At 36.1% G+C, this 22,847-nt stretch overlaps 1 protein-coding gene across 1 annotated transcript in view; it reads left to right on the top strand.

Annotated features, from left to right (window-relative positions):
• Positions 1–8,232: 8,232 nt before the first annotated feature.
• PHEX (phosphate regulating endopeptidase X-linked) overlaps positions 8,233–22,847 on the top strand; it is a 264,136-nt gene continuing 249,521 nt past the window's right edge. The window contains exons 1-2 of the mRNA XM_051985113.1: positions 8,233–8,712; positions 18,431–18,499. Of these exons, the coding sequence (XP_051841073.1) occupies positions 8,589–8,712; positions 18,431–18,499 (193 nt within the window). The 5' untranslated portion in view covers positions 8,233–8,588. The remainder of the gene's footprint in view (positions 8,713–18,430; positions 18,500–22,847) is intronic.

The following is a 22,847-nucleotide window of genomic DNA, read 5'->3' as shown; positions in this document are numbered from 1 at the left end:
GTTGGAAACAACAAAACTTAACAAATGATTGGTTGATACTCAACTGATTTCTGACCTGGTAAATGATAAATCCACTGACTTCTTCACAGAAGAGGCTGGGGTGTCCTCTCTGAGAAAGGAGGAGTTGAGGGAAAGTCACCTATCCTCTGAAAAACAGAACACATAGTACTTACTCAATTTCCCCCCTTAGTGGTACATCTATAAACAACTTGGGTGAACAAAAACTTTTCAGAATCCAGAATCCTTTTTGCTGAATCAGATTGATGGCATATACATATTGATTTCATTATAATTATTGTCATATGTGTTGTCTTCCCCATTAGTAAGCTTCAGAAATGCAGGGATTGTATCTTCTCTAAAGTTTGTATGTTCTTCTGTGACCCAAAAGAGGGCTTTTTAAAATGGGGGGTACGTAAATGTTTGTGAAATGGAATTGCATCCAAGAAAAAATTTAGTCTACACCATGCAGAAATAAGTGCTTCTCAAAAAGAGTTTGAGAGCTTTAGAGCTGAGAGATTTTCTTTTCATGAAAAGACTAATAAACAACAATGCTAACTTCTTCAAGGGCACTAATGTTTTATACGTCTTTGTCTCCTCTATGATCCCTCCTCTATGATCATGATAAACTCATGAGATTATCGATTTAGGCTCTTGGGGGTCAACCAGTTCAATCTCTTCATTATATTTATAGTTGGCAACATAGGACAAGAGAAATTAACTGACAGGCTCACATAGCTAGTGAGTGCTTAGTAACTGGTTGGTTTGCTACAGCTGGCAAGTTTAATACTTTGAAAGAATGATCCTCCCCAGCCCAACCCTGTGGGGAGGTGGGAGAGCTACAGGTATTACACATTACATATGTTTTTAGGGTTTTTCAATGTATCAACCAGTTGTGCTAATTCTCCTCATACTCACTTCCCACTTTTTCCTTTTTTCTTTTTATCATAAAAACTACTATTTATTATTTGGGATGGTTCTTTGGGAGGGGAAGGGAATGCATATGGAAGATAATTATGATGATGTAAAAAAACAAAAGGGGGCAGCCAAGTGGCACAATGGATAGAATCCTGGGCCTGAAGCCAGGAAGACTAATTTTTATGACTTCATATATGGCCTCAGATATTAAGTAGCTGTGTGACCCTCAGTAAGTTACTGAATCCTATTTGCCTCAGTTTCCTCATCTGTAAAATGAACTGAAGAAAGAGATGGCAAACCATTACAGTGTCTTTGCCAAGAAAAAAGTTGGACATGACTGAACAACAGCAGCAAACAAGTTATCAATAAAAAATTAATTAAGAAAAAGGAAAATAAGTGATCCAAGAAAAGAAAATTAAAGATTGTTACATCAAAGGACATGTCTATACTGAGATTTTAGGTATAAAAATGCATTCATAGTTGAATTCCATTCATTGGGGTGGAGTTTTTCCAGAAAGCCACATATAGTGATCCACACTTTTGAACCACATTTTATGGAATCACTTTGAATATTAAGCCTAATTAGAAATTCTGCAATGAAGTGGTTTGGCCACAGCACAGTGGATAGAATGGTAGACTTGGGGTCCATAGGACTTGAGTTGAAATTCCACTTCAGATATTTATTAGTTATATAGTTAGGCCTTAGTTCCTCATCTGAAAAATCAGTAGGATTGAACAGGATTCAAGGATTTCCACAGTTCTCACATTCAGATAAGAGATTGCTTCGATGAAGATATTTCCTGATCATTGCAAGGGTATTTTGGTTAGAGAATTCACAAAAAGGATTGCTTGATTAAATGCTCCACTTCTAAGAGAGCCTGGGTAGAAAATCTTATCTGTTACTTGGTAGGTAGAAATACCCGTGTTCTTCAGGCTATAATTTTAAAAGGCACTGACTGCAGTATTGTTTCTTTCTCCATTTTGTTGTAGGTTTGGAGGCTGCCAACTTGAGAAGAGGAGGGAATAAAAGAATTATAAAACGCTAGAATTGGGAAAAACTTTATAAGTTGTCTAGTTTATCTCCTAATCTTACATATGAGAAAATGAAGACCCACAGGCATATTCCAAATCCCATGGCAACTTAATGGAATATCCAGAATCCAAACCAAAGGCTTCTGATACTCTGTCAAGTGTTCTTTAGGTGACACTGAAGTTATTTATTCTTTTGGGGATTCAATTGATTGTTTGATTGTAGTGCATTTTTAAAAATAGGACAAATTGAGATTGTAAGAAAATACAATTATATGAAAAATATTAAATTTTATTTTATATTTCATCTTTAGTATTTAAATTTTTTTTTTCTGATTTGGAGTTGCAGTTTACCTATAAGAGAAGTCACAGAATGTTTTTAGGGGAAAGAATGTCTAGTCCAACCATCTCATTTTACAGATTAAGACATTGAGACCTAGAGAAGAAATGTTCAATTTACAGTTTATTTTGTTACATAGCTGGGAGACAATGTGCTATTGTGATGCCATAAACCAGCCCTAACTGAGGTTAATCTGGTAATTTGGGTTTGGAATTGTAGTGAAAGGAATATTTGTAGTCCTTTTAGAAGTTAACAGAAAATGTTTACTTAATCACAGCATGGAAAGAATATTCAGCTAAGATTCCACATTGATTCAGTAGGGCAAAGCTTTCTTGCCACTTCTCTGTTGGCTATAGTGATCTATTGGTTGGAAGCCTAAGGATGAAGCCCCTAATTTTTTGTGCATTGGCTTTGTAATTAGTTTGCCAGGAAACTACATCAATTGTTTGAACCCTGATCCTGGGAGCCAATTAAATCTTGAGGCTGCTTTTAATAAGAAAAAGAAAAGCTTAGTCTAGCCTATGTGGGGTCAGGACTTAGAAAAACTAGCTTAGTCCATATGTCAGGAGAGCTTGCTCTCTTAGATGATTTGAGTCCTAAATCTGGGATCAGGAAACATGAATTCATATTCTCAGTCTTATACTTAATAGTTTCATGTGCTCTATATGTTATTTAGCATTTTAGCCTCATTTTCACTATTTGTAAACTAAAGAAAATAATGTGTATGTATGTTTCTATATACACATATATAATTTATGCAAAATAATTATAATACCTCACAGCATTGAGGAGAGTGCTTTATAAATTGCCATGATCAAATAAACATGAACAACTTTTTGTTGTTATCACTTTTCAACAAATTCTTTTATTTATTCATTCATTTAATTCAACAAGCATTTATTTAGTAAATGTTTATACTCTGTAACCAGGCTCAACAATAAGCATCCACGAAACAAAGATAAAAGCCAAAAAGTCCTTGCTTTCAAGGGACTTTTTGGGGTAAATGACTTGTTTATCTCATCATGGTAACCCACATTTCTTGAAGGCTGTGGTAAAGAAACATGAGCTCTGGGGATGCCCTCTTAAGCTCAAAGGCCTAACAACGTTTTCTGTTGAAGTGTGGCCAACAAATGCTGATTTTTATTTTATTTTAGCCCATTGTGACTCATTTGAAAGACAGCAAAAGGAAAATATACTTGGTACTGGATTTAAATTCTACACTCTCTCTACCTGTGTAATTTTGGGTAATACACTGTGCCTTTCTGAATCTTAATTTCCTCATTTGTTTAAAAAAAGAAAAAAGAAAAAAGGCTGAATTAGATGACCGTTGAGGTAAAACATGATTTTCTGTTTGGTGTAAAAGGTGCCCAGATATCTATAGTCATGAATTCTTGAAGGACCATCATATAATTATGATTAGCTAGATCTCTTGATTTCCCAGCTGGGGGTTCTTACACTGTATTTGTCTCTCTCCAGTGGTTCAGTCATTAAATTTTTTAGGATTTGAATCATTTCCTTGTTTTTCATGGACACACATGGGATTTTACTGACAGAAATAGAAGGATAACCATCTAATGACCAGATGTAGATATAACCAGTTCAGAAATTAAACTTAAGTTGTTACCTTAGTTGGTTATTAATGCTAGATAAAGTTGCTAGTTTCAGTTATCTTAATTAGGTAATCTTATGTGAAAACTCCACAGTTAGGTATCTATCTGGATAGTCTGAAAATCAACAATTTTAAAGCATTTACTATGAGTCAGGCATTGTGCTGGACACTAGAGATAAAAAAATGAAAAATGACAAAGGTCCTTTGACCCATCAAATTAGTCAGCAAGCATTTATTAAGAACCTACTATGTGGGCAAAAGCAAAAATAAATTTTTTTTACCTTCAAGGAGTGCAAAAATGTCTATAGATTATATACCTAATAAATACAAAGCATATTTTTTTCCCCCAAGAAGAGAGGCTCTAGCAACCGAGGTGTGTGTGTGTGTGAGACAAAATAATATATTAATAAGGAAAAATACTTCGCACAGAGTAGGTACTTAAGAAATATTTGTTTTCTTCCTTCCTCAGTGTGATAGGCAGGATAGAAATAAAAAAGAGAAAACATTTCTGATACTCTGTATCAGAGAAAACTTTCTCTATATAAGAGTATATATTAAATATATACAAGGGGAAAGGGCTTTAGTATATGGAGAGAATTAAAAAGGACATTATGCAGGAGGAGCTGTTTGAACTGACCTCTGAAGGAAACTCAGTGGCTGAGGTAAGGAGGCAGTGCATTTTAGATGTGGAAACTGCCTTATTCAAAGACGAGAATATAGGTTTTCATGTTCTGAGGAATATCAGAAGGAAGAGAGGTGAAGAGGGAGTGGACTAGAATATATTGTGTGAAAGGGGGTCATGTATAATATCTGGAAAGGTAAGGTTGAACCAAGGACTTTAAATTTAAATTTAAAGGTCTTTAAATGTGGGAGGAGTTTGTATCTGATCCAGGAAGTGATGAGCTACTAGAGTTTATTGAGCTGGGAAGGGGAAAAGTCACATCTGTATTTTAGGCATATCACTTTGATAGTTGTGTGAAGGACACTGGACTGGAGATGGGAGAAGCTTTTTGGAATCATTAGGTATTTTGAAGGTTCTTCACTCATCTAATCAAACCTAAATCTGAAAGTAGTCATCTAACCTCTTCTTAAAGGGGCGAGGTGATATAGTGGACAGAGTGTTGGACCTAGAGTCAGAAAGACTCTTCCTGAATTCGTCTGGCATCAGACACTTAGTAGCTGTGTGTTGTTGGGTAAGTCACTTAATCTTATTTGTCTCAGTTTTCTCATTTGTAAAATGAGCTGGAGAATGAAATGACAAGTCCCTCCAGTTCCTTTGCCAAGAAAACTCCACAAGGAATCATGAAAAATTGGATATGCCTGAAAAACACTAAATAACAACCAGTTCTTCTTGAAGTCCTCTAGTAGTGAGGGAGAAACCACCATCCTTTGAGGAGGTCTATTCCATTTCACTTTTTTTGGCAATTGTTAAGAAGTTTTCCCTAACATAAAGTTTAAGTTTGTCTCTCTGTAACATATATTTATCCATTATTCCTGATTTTACTTTCTGGGGCCAAATAGATCAAATCTAATCTCTTTTTCATGCAAATATCTCCTCAAATATCTGATAGTTTTGATGGCTATCATTCCCATATCTCTTCCCTGTCCCACCTGTGGTCTTCTTATTCAAGAAACAGGTAGAATTGAAGAAAGAAGCAGAAAAAAATAAATTGATAGAAGTAGATAAAGATAGTTGAGTTCCAGGTATGGGGAAGTACATTTCAAGCCTTAGAAATTTATTCTAGTTTCCTTTTAGTTTAGAACACTTTCATTCTTTTCCAACGAATCAAATTCTACCTATTGTTTTCAGTTCAGCTCAGCTCATCTTCTCCAGGATACCTTCACTAATTAAACTGTACTGTACCAAGTCTTTCTTTGTTTAACTCTATTACCTTTATTGTCTATACCATATAATTTATCAATCCTCTAATCACTTCATGTTTAAATTTTTTTTACTTATTTATACCTATTTATAATTACATATAATTATACATATAATTGTAATTATAATGAAACTCCTTAAGTCAAAGACATTGTCTTATGCTCCTTTTTACAGACAAAGTTTGGCATGGTGCTAATATGTTGCTGGACCTGGTAATGCCTGATTAGTAAATGTTACTTTCAACAAGGATCCTCAACCCCCAGTATATTCCTTTATGCTTTTTTTTTTTATTTATTTATTGTGCTAGTCTCTGATGGGACTGATCTAAGGAGATTTGCTATAGTTAGGGTAGGAGTAAGGTTGGAACAGTATTTTTGGTGACTATCATTTCCTGAGACAATAGCTATAGCTATAACTATCTGTGTAGTTATGGGCAAATTGCTTTGTTTCTCAGAACCTCAGTTTCTTTATCTGTAAAATGGAAATGGTAACTATCAGTTTTTTCATCACATATTTTTAACTCTAAGAGGTGATAAAAATATGAATTATTATTACTATGAACTTCAAAACAGTTCCTAGAAGAATGTAAGAAAGGGGTCCTAAAATCGAGGCCCATGTACTTGTTTAAAAAAAATCATAGCTCTATTCAATATAATTGACTTACTTTATGCATTTAAAAACATTATTCTGAGAAGGGGGTCCATAGGTTTCACCAGGCTGTCAAAGGAGTTCCATGACAAACACATATAAATCATGAAGAGCTTTTGCTATATTGAGAGGCCTGTCCAAGATTTCTTAGATGAAAATGGGACTCCAAGGATGTTATATTTATCCGATATTGAGGTGGGATTTGTTGGGACAAAATTGTATTTCTGAAGCCTCAGGTTGAAGTCTTATAGTCATCAACACCGTCTGCTGCTCCTTTCCCTGCTCCAGTCCTGAAATCCACAAATGGCTGCCCTCAATAAATATTATTATTTTTATTCGGACTTGAAATTTCTTGAGTATAGGGAATTCCTAGTGAGGAAGTTGCCTCTACTAATGAAGATCAACACCATCTTTACAATTTATATTCTTAGAGAGGTGACTGGAGGCATTGAAAGATTAAGTGATTTGATTCAGATCACATAGCAAGTGTGTGCCCAAGTATATGGTCTTCATGACTGTAAGGCTTGTTCCAAATTGATCACCTCCAATCTGTTTCTCCTTAAATGGATTATTAATGTGTAGTTCCATCTAGGGACATGAGTGCCTGACTTGAAATAGGAAGGTCTCCCACACCCTACTTTTAACATAGGCTGCCCTCCCAAGCTTGGAATGCTCTTCCTCCTAATTCTGCTTTTTGGAATTCCTAGTTTCCTTCAAAGTGCAATTCAAGCTCTATGTTCCTGTATGATCATTTTCAATTCTTCCTGTTATTAGTGGCCCTCTCCCTGTCCACTGAATTATATTGTGTGTGTTTGTGTGTATCACACAAAAGTACATACACACATGCACATATCTTACATAGGAAACATATATATTGAATTTCCTCCTTCCTTCAGTAGAATGATATAAGCTTCTTGATGTCAAGGTATGTTTTATTTATCCCTAGCACCTAGCAGTGTTTTGCATGTAATAGGAACTTAATAAATAAATAAAATAAAAACAATAATGAAAAATAATTGGATAACTCAGGAGAAGAGATTTTTAAGATTATGGGAGAATCTGTCTTCCAAATAAAACCAACATTCTCAGATTAGCATTAGAAAAAAGTTCTAAAGAAGAACCTTGAATACAGCTTCTTCTTTTTCTTGTTCATTTTCTCCTCTTCCTCCTTCTCTCTCTCTTTAACAAATTGACTAACTAGTGAATGCCTCCTCCTGACTAGAAGGAAAAATATGTGAGTTTATTTTTTAGTAAAATTGCTGAAGACAGTGTAAATATGTTCCCTCTTTCTTTCCTCTGAAATTTCTTTTGAAGGGCTGAATTCATATACTTGGAGTCTTTTTAAGATTCATAGTACCAGAAGGAGGGTGGTTTTTGTTCTTCTCCCTCCCCCCTCACCTCAAATTTTTTTTTTCAAAGGATGTTAAAACACCATCCTTGGTAGGTTGTCTTAATTGCTACTTTGCACTGCCTTTGAGTATGACTGATTTTTGGCACATGCAATCATACAAAAAGTTCCTAAAATAAAGTGCTACAGGATATCCCAAGAACTCTTAGGAAGCTTTAAAAAGAGAATCACACACCGGCAGCATCTCTTTGATGAAGACCAATCAGCTAAGCTGAATGGCTTCAGCAAAGAGAAGGAACTGAGGTCAGTGGTTAATTAAGTTTTCTGAGTAGGTAGAGAAAATCCTGGCCTGTCAGTCTTGTGGTTTCCAGGAGTTTTGACATGAGTCCAGATTTGATAAATACAAGTGTTGTGTTTTTTTTTTTTCCTCTTCTAAGTGACTATACATTTTAAATAGCTAAAACATCTGTTCAGTAACACTGTAAACCATGTATACTCAGAACTCCTGATAAAGGGGACTGACGAACAGCTGTTTCAGAGAGACTTGGATAAAATAGCCACTGTCTGTTTTACCAGACCTAGCCAGAGTGATCCTTAGAACGATCAATATTTGGAGGTTTGTTTTTATTTTTTTTAATTGCTTGAGAGAAAAGGACAAAGAGAGACGTGTTAACAGGAATGTATTTTTAAATTGTCAATAACAAAAATAACAAGGAGTGAGCAAGCCCATGGAAGCAGATAGTTACTAATACATTGAGATCAATCACCAAGTAAAAGAAAGCCAGTTTCTTCCAGAAGCCCATCTAGAGCTCATCTGATGGAAGCAGAGGCTGGCAAGAATGCAAAGCAAGGCACTGGGAAGACGGCCAACAAAGCCATTCGAATTGCCTTGGTCATATTCATCACTGGAACTGCTGTGCTTGGGACCCTTCTTTTTTTGGGTAAGTTCTCCATTGGAAGCAAAGGAAAAGGTGGTGGCAGTGTGGGCTTTCTTTGGGTTTGACATAGTAAACTTTATTGAAATATAGGTCCATTAGGGTTTGTTTGTGAAGATGTGTGCATCAATCTTGAGTTTCTATTAAAATGAAATGAAAAGGGAATAAAATACTTCAGACCACTGATCTAAATGAAAACTACTTTGACTGATTGGAAGATTTTATGGTATTAAACAATATCTTTCTGAGTATTCCACCGAGGGATCAGATTTTATAGATTCAGAGAATCAAGTTCATCTGCTTAATTTGAATTTTTTAAAAAAAGAAAACCAAAATTAATCCTGATTTATTTGAAACTTTAACAGAAACAAGTTAAACTTTCATTTTGATTTTTATAAGTGTTTGTCCAAGTGACATATATACTGAATCATCTTTTTTAAAAAAGTAGACACTTTTATGATTCCTTTACTATACTCAAGAAATAAAGTGGGGAGGAGTTAAAAACCAATTATTTCCATTATATTTCATAATGTTGAGATGAATGGAGATTTTCTTGAAGAAATAATCAAATATGTAAAGTAATTATGTGAGCTCCTTGAAAGCAAGGACTATTGTTTGTCTCTCCTTATATATCCATGTTTAGTACAGAATCTGGAATATATTTGATTTTTAATAAATATTTGTTGATTTGATTTGCTTTTAGAATGAGACTATCCTGAGTCTGTGGGCATTGATGAAAAATGTATTCCTAATATAAATAAAATATCTCAGGGGTATACTAGGCTTTTAGTAATTATGAAGCTGAAAGCAATCTTTTTGTTGTTCTCCATTAATTCTTACCATCTCTTTGACTTAGGTCAAGTTGCTTTACCTTTCTTTTCCTTAGTTTCCTCATCTGTAAAATGGGCTGACCTAGATGGTCTCTAAGATCTCTTCTGATATTAAATTTATCATCATGCTTAAATATAATTGATTATCTCAAAAAGGTACATAGGAGCAAGGTTTATACTTAGAAAGTTTTAAATATATTTAACAATTCACATGGCTAAAGAAAAATGTGTTCTGTGGCATGTAAAGAATCTAGGGATCCACAGTTGTGTTGGCAGAGCAAAACTGCTGATTTGCTTTTGTCTTAAAAGAGTAAGAATTATGTGGCTTGAAAGCTCTGTTCAAAGAAGAAAATAATTTTTCTACATTTTATGTTGTTGTAGATTTAGAAAATTGGTTGCATCTCTTGCTTTCTGTGAGAACAAATTGTTCTAATGGGATTTTTGGTTTGTGGTTCTCTAAAATGATCCTAAGTTTTTCACTATTCAGTGTTTTAGTGAAATGTTATGGAGAAAGTTATAAAACTATGCTAAGGGCTTATAATATGCTGCCACAGAAGTGTAAAGGAAGTCAGTCCAACTCAAGAAATGTAAATAGCTACTAGGAGCCAGGGTCTGTGCTAGGTGCATAGGACACAATGCCAAATAATAAAACAGTCTCTGTCTTCAAAAGGTCAGTATTCCACTGGGGATGGGGAATAGACTATGATTGATTTGGGGAATGCAAACAAAATAGACTTCAGACATCTCAGGGAGAATGGTTGCTTTCAAAGGAGGCTGGGTATTTATCTTCATGATCTTGTTATCTCACATTAAGTTCTTTGGACCTCCTTCTTTGGAATTGTCTTGAGAGTCTATGGCATATTCTTTTAAATGTCTCTACTAACAGAAAATATGTGTCCTTGGGGTTCAAGGAATTAGGAAGTGTGGTCAGATTTGATTTTGGACATAAAAGTTAATGGGAAAGGGGCAGTGAGGTAGTATAGTGGATAGAGCACTGACAGGAGGCCCTGAATACAAATGTGACCTCAGACTAGCTGTGTGACCCTGGGCAAGTCACTTAACTCTGATTGCCTCTTCGAAAAGAAAAAAAAAAGTCAATGGGAGACAGATTAGGATATCAAATTGGAGAATAATAATTTTCATCAAAAAATGAAGCATGATTACAAAGAAATGAGATATTCATCCCATGCATGCTTGCTGAATTAAATCAAATTATTTATAGGATATAGGATCATAAATCTAGAACTGAAAAGGATCTAGATGCAGAGAAATTAAATGATTTATCCAAGATCACACAGGTAATGTACCAAAAGGGATTTGAACTCACATCCTCTGACTCTCCAGCTATTCCTTTCCATTGTACTGATATACAAAGAATTTTCATAGAGAGCCTCCCATATGGTACTCATAAGAATTCAATGAACAGTCAAGACAGATACCATCACCAAATATATAGGTGAGGAAACTGAAACTTAGAGGGATTCAATATTTTGACCATGACTCTATGTCTAATAAGTAGTGGAGTCACTCAGAAAAGTGGGACTCACATTAAAATCTTTCAGGATCTATTTCCGCTATCCCAAATTGCTTCCAAAAATACACTTCCCCAAAGGGGAGTTGACACATGTTTTGATCAAAAGCAACTTCATTGGAGTAAGTATAATTTCCTAAAGTGACAACTTGGAAAGAAAATTCTCATTTGAATATATAAGTTCTGGTGAATTTATTTAAAAAGAAAAGAGGGAGAGAGGGAAAGAGAGAGAAACAGACAGACTGAGAGAGAGAGAGAGAGAAGAAACACACACACACACATACACACAAAGAAACATACAACAGAGAGAGAGAGAGAAAGAGAGAGAGAGAGGACACAGAGATGACACAGAGACGACATAGAGAGACAGAGGGACAGAGAGAGACAGACAGAAAGAGACAGAAAGAGGACAGAGACAGAGAGAGAGAGAGAGAGAGAGAGAGACCGACCAAGAGAGAGAGAGGAATAGACAAACAGAGACAGAGAGACAGAAAGACAAAGAAAGAGTGAGATAGAGACATGGAGACAGTGAGAGATGGAAAGAGACAGACAGAGACAGACATATACACAGAGGTAGAGACAAGGAAAGAGAGAGACAGAGAAATGGAGACAGAGAGACAATTTAACATGCATCATTAACATTTTCTCCACATTCTTAAGTCTAGAACTCAACAAAACAATAAATCAAGTCCTGATTTATGATGTTTGTTTATTTCTGAGGTATAAATGCTCTCTCACACTAAAAATTTTAACAATCATTTCAATCAGAACTGTCAAGCTGGCTTCTGTATATTCCTATATATAGCTATTGAATGGTAGAATTGGAAAGAAGCTCAGCAATTATTTATGCTAGCTTCCTCATTTTCCCTCTTCATTAGGTAGAATATCTTAATAGTGAATTAGTGACAGTACATCAGATCTCCTGCTTTCCCAGTCCACGGTTCTTTCTGTATTGTACCTTACTATCTTCTATTTGTAAACTCCAATTTTAGCTCCTCTCTGTGATCATAGTATAATAACTCTTTAAAAAATCTTTTTATTTCTCTTAAGGAACTACCACTATTACATTTAGTGGTTATGCAATGATTTCAGATGTTTATTTTAGTTATCTAAGACTTTAAATATCGGGGCATGGAGATGTGAACATTCCTAATTAAATTTTTCCATGTTTGGCTCCTTCCACACCCATCTATGTTTTCCATGTCTCTGTTCATCCTTTGCTTCCTTTAGTAAAGAGGAGCCTAAAAGAAAGATTTAATTTTCTTTTTTTAAATTTTCACTTAAACCCCATTAGTAAAATGTCACATTTCCTTTTGTTAATGAATTAATTCAATCAAAATTGCTGATCGGTGTTGTAGGAGGAAGTTTACAAAAAGTTTGCCTAAGTCACAAAATCATTGTTGTAGAATGCTTTTCCCCATCAAATTCTAGTTTTTTAATATTTTTTTTCTTAGGTTTAGTTTTTTAGTTTTTTGTTTGTTTGTTTGTTTGTTTTCTTTTGAATACAGGAAAGGCTTATTTTACATTCTTGCAAGAATGGTTGCCTTGAAACTCCAAAGGCAGCATTTTATTTCCTATCCTGAAGCACAAGTCCCTCCCCTGATTCTTCATTAATTGGATGTTACAGAAGTTATAGGACATGAATCTCCACCCCAAAGGAGCTTACATTCTAGAGGGGAAGAGATAATAGAGGAGGCTAAGGACAAAGAACAAAATATTCTTTTCAATCTCGGGCTACCACCCCTGATTACAAAAGTTAGTTCCTGTTCCCAAGAAACTTAAATTCTTTTGAGAGAAAATAATTGAGTTTAGTTTTTAATTATTTATATGCATTAACGTCTAATAACCTATTCAACTGACATCTCAATAGATCACTTCATAATAATATGTGAATTGAGTGATTTATATGACAGGAAGGATTTGTGTAGAAATGTAAGAGCACAGGCACTATTTTTTAAATTTAAAAACACAAAATGCACTTCATTTTTAAAAGCTTCATTTCTGGAAAGCAAACAGACAGGCCTTTTGCTGGTGTTAGACCAAGGATAATTTACTGGTAATTGTAATAGTATCCTGATAAAAATGCTGTTTCATGAGTTGTGTGAGAAGAAAGGATGAAAGAAAAGTAGGGTTTTTTTTCCCCACCCTTTTCAAGATTCTATCAAGAAAAAAATAGAAATCACGATGTTAGCAAATTATCTCTAGATATTTCACTTTCAGATGAAACATTAATATTAATTTGTGCACTGAGTCTCTTTACTAGATTAGTGTAAGCAAGTTTTCTTCTCTCCATTGGATATTTTGTTGGGAGTTTGGATAGCTGAGATCTAGACAAAGGTCCCCACACTGCTATGGAATTATCTATTCCCCTGTGATGACATCTCCAAATGACTCCTTGTTTCCGCTCACAGATAATGGTAATAATGAGATCAGCATGATTTCCCCAATGACCAAAAATATTTTTGAAATTCAACCTTGCAGCTGCTATAAATCCCATGGTGGAAAAAACATGTAAAACTCCTGTGAGTTCCTGTATGGTATAGTATAGTGGTCTTCTGTGAGGCTCAGTTGGATTGATGCTTGTTAGCAAGCTAGGGAAATTAGGCCAATTAGAAAGACTTTCCACATCTGGATCACTTGCCAGGAAACTTGTAAGCTATTTTGATGGAATCACATAATATAATCCTCATAGTTATATGACAGACCATCTTGAGATGCATTTTAATAAGTTGCTTTGCTTTTTGAGGACACTAGATAATGACTCAGATGAAAGATGAATATTTTTTTATTTATAATATATAATGGCTAGCATTTATGTTATTTTAAGGTTTGAAGAATGTTTCACATCAGATATCATTTCACATAAGATACAAATAATAATACTGCAATGAAGGCCCTCCACCACCCCCAGCCCCATTTTCAGATGAGGAAACTCAGATTAAGAGCATCACATAGCTAGTGTCTAAGGTATTGTTGAGGTCTAGCTTTGGGGTACCTAAATGAAATTAGGATTAAGATCTAGTGGCAGGTTTGGGGTACAGATTCAGCGCAAGGGGGTCTAGTAGTGGCACGAGTTCCCAATAAAAGCATTTATTGGCCCAGAGAGCTAGATTGATAAAAGAGGTTTATTATTGGATAAAGTTAAAGTATAGGCGAAGGTAAAGATAAGGAGGGCACTGGACAGAGGGTCCAGTGGACAGAAGGTCCTCACATGGTAGCCATGTTTGGAATCTCTGCAAAGAGGAGTTCCCAGCGTGGCCGTGGCCTTTTTATAATAGGAGACTTAGCTCGAGGGGCTTTCGGGTGTAGCCCCAAAGTTGGCTCAGATCCCGGTGGGGCTGGGAACAGGTCAGATCTTCTATTGGAATTCAAAGGGACCAGGATTTGTGAGTTAAAGGGCAATTTACATTATTAACTAGGAGAGGGTGGGAATCTAGAAAGTAATCTTTCCCGCATCAGTATGATTTTTAACTTCTTCCTGAACTCCAGAACTCTATCCACTATGACACCTTGCATCCTCTGATATGTGTGTACTTATCTAGACACAGTGAAAAAGTTCTGGTTAGAGGATTAGAGTTCAAATATCGCCTCAGACACTTACGACCTTTGTGACAGTAATTTCATAACCTTCTTGGGCTTCTGGTTCCTCATCTGTAAAAAGAAGTAAATTGAATTAGAATGGTCTTAGAGGTTCACTCTAGTTCTATGTCTATCTGTCTTTCTGTCTAGTTATCTTATCTATTTTATCTATCTCTCTCTCTCTTTCATCTGTCTATCCATCCATCTCTCTCGTTTTCTCTATTGACCTATGTCTGTCTGTCCACTTCTCTCAGTCTCTGTCTCTGTCTCTGTCTCTCTCTCTCTTTCTCTCTCTCTCTCTCTCTCACACACACACACACACACACACACTATCCTTCTAATTATCAATCTTTCATAGCTGAGGCATCTCACTTTCAGATGCAGGGCCCTCAGAATGGCTAACTCAAGCTTAAGGTACTCTGTAGTTCTTCTTCCACTCTAAGCTATACTTTATGAGCACTCACTAATGTGTTTACCTTTTTTTCTCCCCTAGTTGGAAGATATAATTAATTCAAAGCAAAGCCATTTAAAGAAATGGAACAGTCAGAAAAGTTGCATTGTAACATTTTTCCTACAAAAATTCTCTTGGGCAACTAGGTAGCTCAATGGGTAATGATCTGGATCTGAAGTCAGGAAGAATCATTTTCTTGAGTTCAAACCTGGCCTCAGACACTAGCTATGTGTCTGCAATGTGATCATATCACATGCTATGTGATGCTGGGCAAGTCACTTAATTGTTTGCCTCAATTTCCAGTCAAAGTGTAAAATGAGCTGGTAAAGGAAATGGCAAACCATTCAAGTATTTTTGTCAAGAAAACCCCACAAGAGGTCATGAAAGTTAAACATGACTGAATCATGTTCCTTGGAGACAAGGAGAATGTACAGAGATCATTGCATGAGAGGCACATATATTTTGGAAATGTTCAGGGTATTTCTGTCTCCGATGCTATTGCATCCCTCTTGCCTTCTGGCCATATTGACTGCTCTTACTGGATTTATGTAACAATGCATTTGGTGACTTCTTTGTGCTTGTTGCACCACTGATACTCTGTTGTTAAGTCTTGGTGAGTCTTCTAGCCTAAGATGGTCTTGAGGTGGTTTTTGCTTGCTCATTGTAGTTGTTGCCCTCTGGGTATGTAGTCTGCTGAATACAGCTTCTTGCTGCAGATTATGTGCTCTTTTCTAAAGGGCCACCCCCTTACCATTTTAGCTGTGGGATTAGTTTTTCCCCATCAAATTCTAGTTTTTAAATATTTCCTCCAGCTAAGGGCAAGTGGGCAAAACCACCATACTCAAAAGATAAAAGCTTTCATAACCTTCAGAGCAGAGTAACTAGAATGAGCAGAGAAGGAACAGTGCACCAAAGTTGGGACTAATTCAAGTTGGACATCAAAGCCCCCTGTTCTAGATAACTATCTTATTGGGGATTAGCAACAAAACTTCATTGCTTTTGCACTGTTTTCAGTTTAGTGAAAAAACCTTATTGTCCCCCCTACATATCTATCTATTCATTTAAATAAAGCATTTTTGATTTTGCCCAACCATAACAATCCCCTGATCAATAAATTCCAGTGGTTTTCTGCTGCATCTGAGACATAATATGAATGCTTCAAACAATCATTTAAAGCTGTCTTCAGATTTTTAAGGCTTATTTTATATTATTTTTCTTTACTAATACTATGTTGCAAACTTGTCTCCTTGCTGTTCATATAATAGAATTAACTTGACTACATTGTTACAAACGCAGTATACATGTCTCCATTTCTGAAACATCTTTTTTGCATCTGTCTCTTAGGATCTCTACTTCTTTTGAAGGCTCAGCTTGTTGAGGTCTAGATTTGGGGTACCTAAATGAAATTAGGGTTAAGGTCTAGTGGCAGGTTTGGGGTACAGATTCAGTGCAAGGGGATCTAGTAGCGGCGCGAGTTCCCAATAAAAGCATTTATTGGCCCGGAGAGCTAGATTGATAAAAGAAGTTTATTTTTGGATAAGCAAAGTTAAAGTATAGGCGAAGGTAGAGATAAGGAGGGCACTGGACAGAGGGTCCAGTGGACAGAGGGTCCTCACATGGTAGCCATGTTTGGAATCTCTGCAAAGAGGGGTTCCCAGCATGGCCTTTTTATAATAGGATACTTAGCTCAAGGGGCTTTTAGGTGTAGCCCCAAAGTTGGCTCATATCCGGGTGGGGCTGGGACAGGTCTGGATCTTCTATTGGAATTCAAAGGCACCAGGAATTGTGAGTCAAAGAGTAATTTACATTATTAACTAGGAGAGGATGGAACTCTAGAAAGGAATCTTTCCCACATCAAGATCATATCTCACCTCCTAAGGAATCTTTTTCTCTTTCTCTAAGATACTAGCTTTCTTTCCCTCCTCAAATAATCACATACACTTAGCTGTTTATATTTGTATTTCTGAGAAAAATGTAAGCCCCCAGCACCAATATCTTGATGCTGTGGGTATAATACCAACCTTAATAAAAATGCTTGTTAAATTGTTGGCTTATATATTTTTTTCACTAATGAATATTGCAACTCCTTTCTCACTTACCAGATGATCTTTGAGAGTTGCTATTAACTAAAAGTTCATCACTTTTGGGAGTAACCTGATCAGGAACCATTCCAGTTTGGCCAATTTAGACTTTGAATAGTAAATATGCAGTCTGTAATTGCACTGATTAGAATGTGTGCGTGTGTATGCATATTACTCTATATGCCCAATGATAGCTCAGAAATTATGGATGTAGCTCAAATAACAAGTTAGTCAGTTGGTCAATAAATATTTCTTAAGTGCCTACTTTGTGTGTTAGTATATTAAGTTCTAGGTATATAAAAACCCCTAAAAAACAAAGTAAAGCAAAAGATAGTTCCTGCCTTTAAAAGACAATTTAATGTAATCATTAAGATAGTTCATTCAGAGTTGAAAGGGAACTAGGAAATATCAAATGTTTTGATTTTATAAATGAAAACAATAGTTGCAGAGACAGTAATAAGTTATTCAAGATCATACAGATAATGTTAGCAGACCTAGTGTTATGCCACAGTTCTCTTTAACTGTCCTGACTCAGTTTCCCTGTACGAGTTTCCCTTGTCCCAGTTTCCTTAACTGCTCTGTCTCAATCTTTTTAGTTGTAAATCCCCCTCTGACCCAGTAAAACTAAGGATTATTCGCTCTCAGGTTATAAATTAGCAAGATAAACAAGAGAGTAGATTTCCTGACTTTTGTGTCCTCAAGGATTTACAAAATCCCTTTAAAATATTCCAAGATACCCCATGATATCTTTATTTCTTTGTATTCAGACATCCTGTCTCTGGATTTTTTTTTAGGGTTTATGGCTTCCCCTTCCTGATAGAAACTTTCCCTCCTTTCTTCTTCTTTGTCTCCAAAAAGGTACTTAAAGATTTGAGATTCTCCTTTTCAGCACTGGATAATTCCAAATGAGAGTCTTGTCCAGTCAATCTTACTCTCCCATTAATAAAATATTAAAACTCTCTAATCTCTCTCCTGCCTCAGTTTCTCTGGCATTACACTAAGATTCAAATCCAGGACTCTCTTTCCAGTATTCCATACTGTTTCTAAGACTTGATTTTCTTTTCTTTAAAATGGGTATGATATAATTCTAAAGAGATACTCTGTGGATTAAACTGCTGGTTATTGCATAATGTATGAAAAACCAAGGGACTAAGTACTATCCCAAACAACCCACTCATGCGAATCCATCACTGTTGGTGGCTCACTGCACCACAGATAATAAACTTATTTATTTTTCTTTTCTATTTTTCAGTTAGCCAAGGTTTTTTAAGTCTTCAAGCTAAACAGAAATACTGCTTGACACCGGAATGCATTGAAGTTGGTAAGTAACAATTTCCCATCCTGTACTGAGTTGTAATTATGGTACCTTGAGGAAAGGAATAGAAAACAGGTGACATTTTTAGACTTCTGTTTGTTGGAGTTTTGATTAAATGTTAAGTTTGGCTAAAAAAAACCAAAAAAAAACCACCCTATGTGTGAAATCCTGGACAGGAGGTATCCGGTTTTCTTGTTTTGCTCACAGGGAATAGCTGCATTGTATTCTGAGCATCTCTGAAAGGAAATTATGATGGAAATGAGAAAGCTGAACAATCTCTTCTCAAACAAGTCTTGAGGCAATTCACTCTGGACAGTTTCATCTCACCCTGACAAACCCTTTCTAAAGTACTCCACAGATAGAGACTACCAGCTTTTATACTATTGTTGAGCAGAATTCACTTCATATTTTTTCTTAAGCAACAGACTGTTGGAAGTCAATGGATTTTCACTTTTATTTCTGATATTTGGGTTTGGCTACATTGGAGGGACGTTTTACATATTGCTACTAAGATGTTGACTTATAGTTTCCTTGGACCTCATGTGTATTCCTACAGATTAAATGTCTTGAAATCAATCAAGTCACATGTGAGTGTATATCCCACAAAGAATGTTTACAATGTCAAATTCCTCTTCTCGCCTTTCCTTTCCTTTTCTTCTCTATCTTCTCTTCCCTTCCTCCCTCCCTTCTTCCCTCTCTCCCTCCCTCTCTTGCTTCCTCCCTCCCTTCCTCTTTCCTTTTTTCCTTCCTTCCTCCCTCCCTCCTTCTTTCCCTCCCTCCTTTCTTCCTTCCCTCTTCCTTCCTCTCTTCCCTCCCTCCTTCTCTATTTCCCTCCCTCCCTCCTTCTCTCCCTCCCTTCTTTCTTCCTTCCCTTGTTCCTTCCCTCCTTCTTTCCCTCTCTCCTCCTTCCTTCCCTTCTCCTTCTTCCCCTCCTCTCCCTCCCTCCTCTCCCTTCCTACTTCCTTCCTCCCTCCTTCTTCCCTTCTTCCTCCCTCCCTCTCTTCTTTCCTCTTTTCCTCCCTCCCTCTCTCCCTCTCTTCTTCCCTTCCTCCTCTCCCTCCCTCTTTCCTTTCTCTCCTCCTTCCTCCCTCCTTCTTCCCTTCTTCCTCCCTCCCTTCTTCCTCCCTCCCTTCTTCCCTCTCTCCTCCTTCCTTCCTCCCTCCCTCCTCTCCCTCCCTCTCTTCTTTCCTCTTTTCCTCCCTCCCTTCTTCCTCCCTCCCTTCTTCCTTCCTCCCTTTCTTCTTCCCTCTCTTCCTCTCTTCCTCCCTCCCTCCTCTCTCCCTTCCTCCTTCTTTCCTCCCCTACCTCTTTTTTTCCTTCCCTCTCTCCTTCTTTCCTCCCCTGTCTCCTCCCTTCCTTCCTCCCCTCTCTCCTCCCTTCTCTCCTTCCCTCTCTCCCTTCCTTCCTTCCTTCCTTCTCTTTTCCCTCCCTTCCTTCCTTTTTCCCTTCCTTTTGCAATATTTGTATATTATATAAACTAAATATTTTCAATGTACTAGGCTAGGTGTTAATATGGTACATAAATTAATAAGATGTGATCCTTGTCTTTTAGAATCTTATAATCCAACAAGGAATCTAAGATATAAAGAGTCATAAAGAATCAGGACATAAAAAATTCTGAACAACAAAAATTCTTGAGTGATCTCCAGTTGTCTGGCATAAATCTTGGTTTTGATCCATGTTTCTCTTTTGAGCATTTCAGAAATTAATCAGGTTAGAGCTTCCCAATTTTCTTGACAAACCCACTAGGTTTGTTCCCCACTCATGGGTGTTGTGAAGCTTAAATGAGGTAACATATGAAGTACTTTGCAAACTTTAAAATACTCTATAAATGCCAGTTACATAATAATAATAATAGTAATAATAAAAGGTATTATTAACTTATAATCACTAGGCCTCTAGTCTGGTGATGACTTCATTCTCTGAGCCTCCTGCTTCACTCCTGATGAACTTAAGCAAGATTTACAGAGTATTTCATAGATTTGCTAATAAACGGTTAAGGTAGTGAAAGCTATGCACATATACTTTTAAGCTCAATCTGCAGCATTGACACTTTAGTTATAGACAAAGAGCAAAACTTTAATGTGACCTTTAATTTGTAGTAGTTAATGATTTCTGATGTAAATGCTCACCCTGTAAATTTAGCAATGGGCTCTACGAGGGACCCAAGGAGCCCCTGATCCTATCTTTAGTCCCAGAATTATTTGAGTTCCCAGTCCTCACCCTGTTCTTACTCAGAAGGATGTATGTGGCCTCTGAAAATAGATTTTCTTTAGTTGACTGTGGAAACCCACTTGAGAAAATAAGTATCAGTTTTAATATGTACCTTAGCCAATGACTTACTCTGTTTATAGTTTAACACATTGGTAAAGGAGTGTGAAAGAGAGAGCAAAGAAAAATTTGGAGAGGTGGAAGAGTTTACTAACATTAAAAAAATTCATAAATATTTATAAATTCTTTTTTGTCCCATAGGCCACTTATTTTGTTTAAACTTTGCCCATCCCTTGTTTATAAACTGTAATAATAGTGTTGGAGGCTTCTTTCCAGAAAGACACTTGATAATAAGGCCACCTGCCATGTAGTTGGCTTTTTTTTCCCTCTTTGCAATTCTGTTTTCAATTTTCACTTGTGGGACTGACTTATGAATTTAAAAATAAAATGGAGATTTTACAATTTCTATAGAAAAAGCACATGAAGATACATTCCACTATTATGTAATTTGAAACCCAGAAGTCCCAGAGGCCCTGGGAACACCTGTTTAGTATACATCATCAGAAGAGCTTTGGCCAACTAGAGAGTTTATGCAAGAAACAGTGGTTAAGGTTTTATGTCTGTACTCAGGGCTTAGAAACAGGGTACTGAGAAAGGGCTTGGGGAAAGATAAAGTGAGTTGGAGTTGAAGAATAACAACATTTCACACTTATACTTCATAATACTATATATAGGGATTCTTAAACTTTTTCTACTCACAATCATTTTTTTTCCCCAAGAAGTTTTTCTGATCCTGGGTATATAAGCATATATAAAAAAGTATACAAATCAAACATTTACTGATAATAAATCATAATTTCATGACTCCCATATTCAATTATAAAACCCCATATTAGGTATCACTATCCACAGTTTAAGAAGTTGGGTCAATCTACATAGAGAGAGACTGTGGGAACTGAATGTGGATCACAACATAGCATTCTCATTCTCTCTGTTGTTGATTGCTTGTATTTTGTTTTCTTTCACAGTTTTTTCTTCCTTCTTGATCTGATTTTTCTTGTGCAGCAAGATAACTATATAAATATGTATCATATATTGGATTTAACATATATTTTAACATATTTAATGTATTGGACTACCTGCCATCTAGGAATGAGTATGGGAGGAAGGAGGTGAAAATTTGGAACAGAAGGTTTTACAAAGGTCAATGTTGAAAAATTATCCATGCATGTTTTGTAAATAAAAAGCTTTCATAAAAAATAATAAATTAAAAAAAGAAGTTGGGCTATATATATATGGTAACATCATATTGTTATTATTGTTACTTAATAAGTCATAAAATGCTTTCCTCACAATAGTCCTCCAAGATGAATTCTTCAGAACATATGTGAATGTTATTTTATCAATGTGGTTCATTGATGCACAAAATAATTCATTTGTGCCTATTCATGTTATGCAACTGTGATTCATGTCTTCCCATACCTCCTCCATAAGAGGTATCACCAATTTGTAGATATCAATGGAGTATGTGGAATATCAATCACTTATTCTTGCTTTGTGGATAGACCATCTCTTTTCTCAAACATATATCTCTCTGATGATGGCCTTTGTGCTGCTTTTCGTGCTTTTCATTGGTGATATGTTGCAGCTTTTATAAATCCATTATGCATTCTCCATTGTCCTTCAGGTTATGCTTGACTTTAATTTTTTGTCGACTGTGGCATTCCGTGACTCACAACCATGCACCATCCCTAGAAGAATATTATTGTTAAAAGATAGCTCTTGTTTCAGGGAAATTCTTGAAGTCGTGCAATTTCCTAAAGGCTATCTAGTTAATTCTCTTCAATTATGTCCCAGGTCATTGTCAGCTTGCAGACTCTGTCCAAGACATGTATACAGATGAATCAATTCTATGGGTTGTTTGAATGTTATAGTTTGAGCAATAGGCATTCTTCAATTCACTTTGTTTTCCTAAATATAGATAGGCCAAACTCTTTGGCGTGATTATGGATCCAATTTAGGAAACTCCGTAGTATTCTGAAGCTTGACATTTTCAGAACAATATCTTTCAAAAACAGGAGCATCATTTGAACTCTGAGCTAAAAGTCCTTTAATATGTATTTATGCTCCAGGTGATTGGGCA

Source organism: Antechinus flavipes, chromosome 3 (assembly GCF_016432865.1).
Source record: "Antechinus flavipes isolate AdamAnt ecotype Samford, QLD, Australia chromosome 3, AdamAnt_v2, whole genome shotgun sequence".
Taxonomy (NCBI): Eukaryota; Metazoa; Chordata; class Mammalia; order Dasyuromorphia; family Dasyuridae; genus Antechinus; species Antechinus flavipes.
Note: the sequence above shows the minus strand (reverse complement) of the source record. Positions and strands in the feature narration are given on the sequence as shown.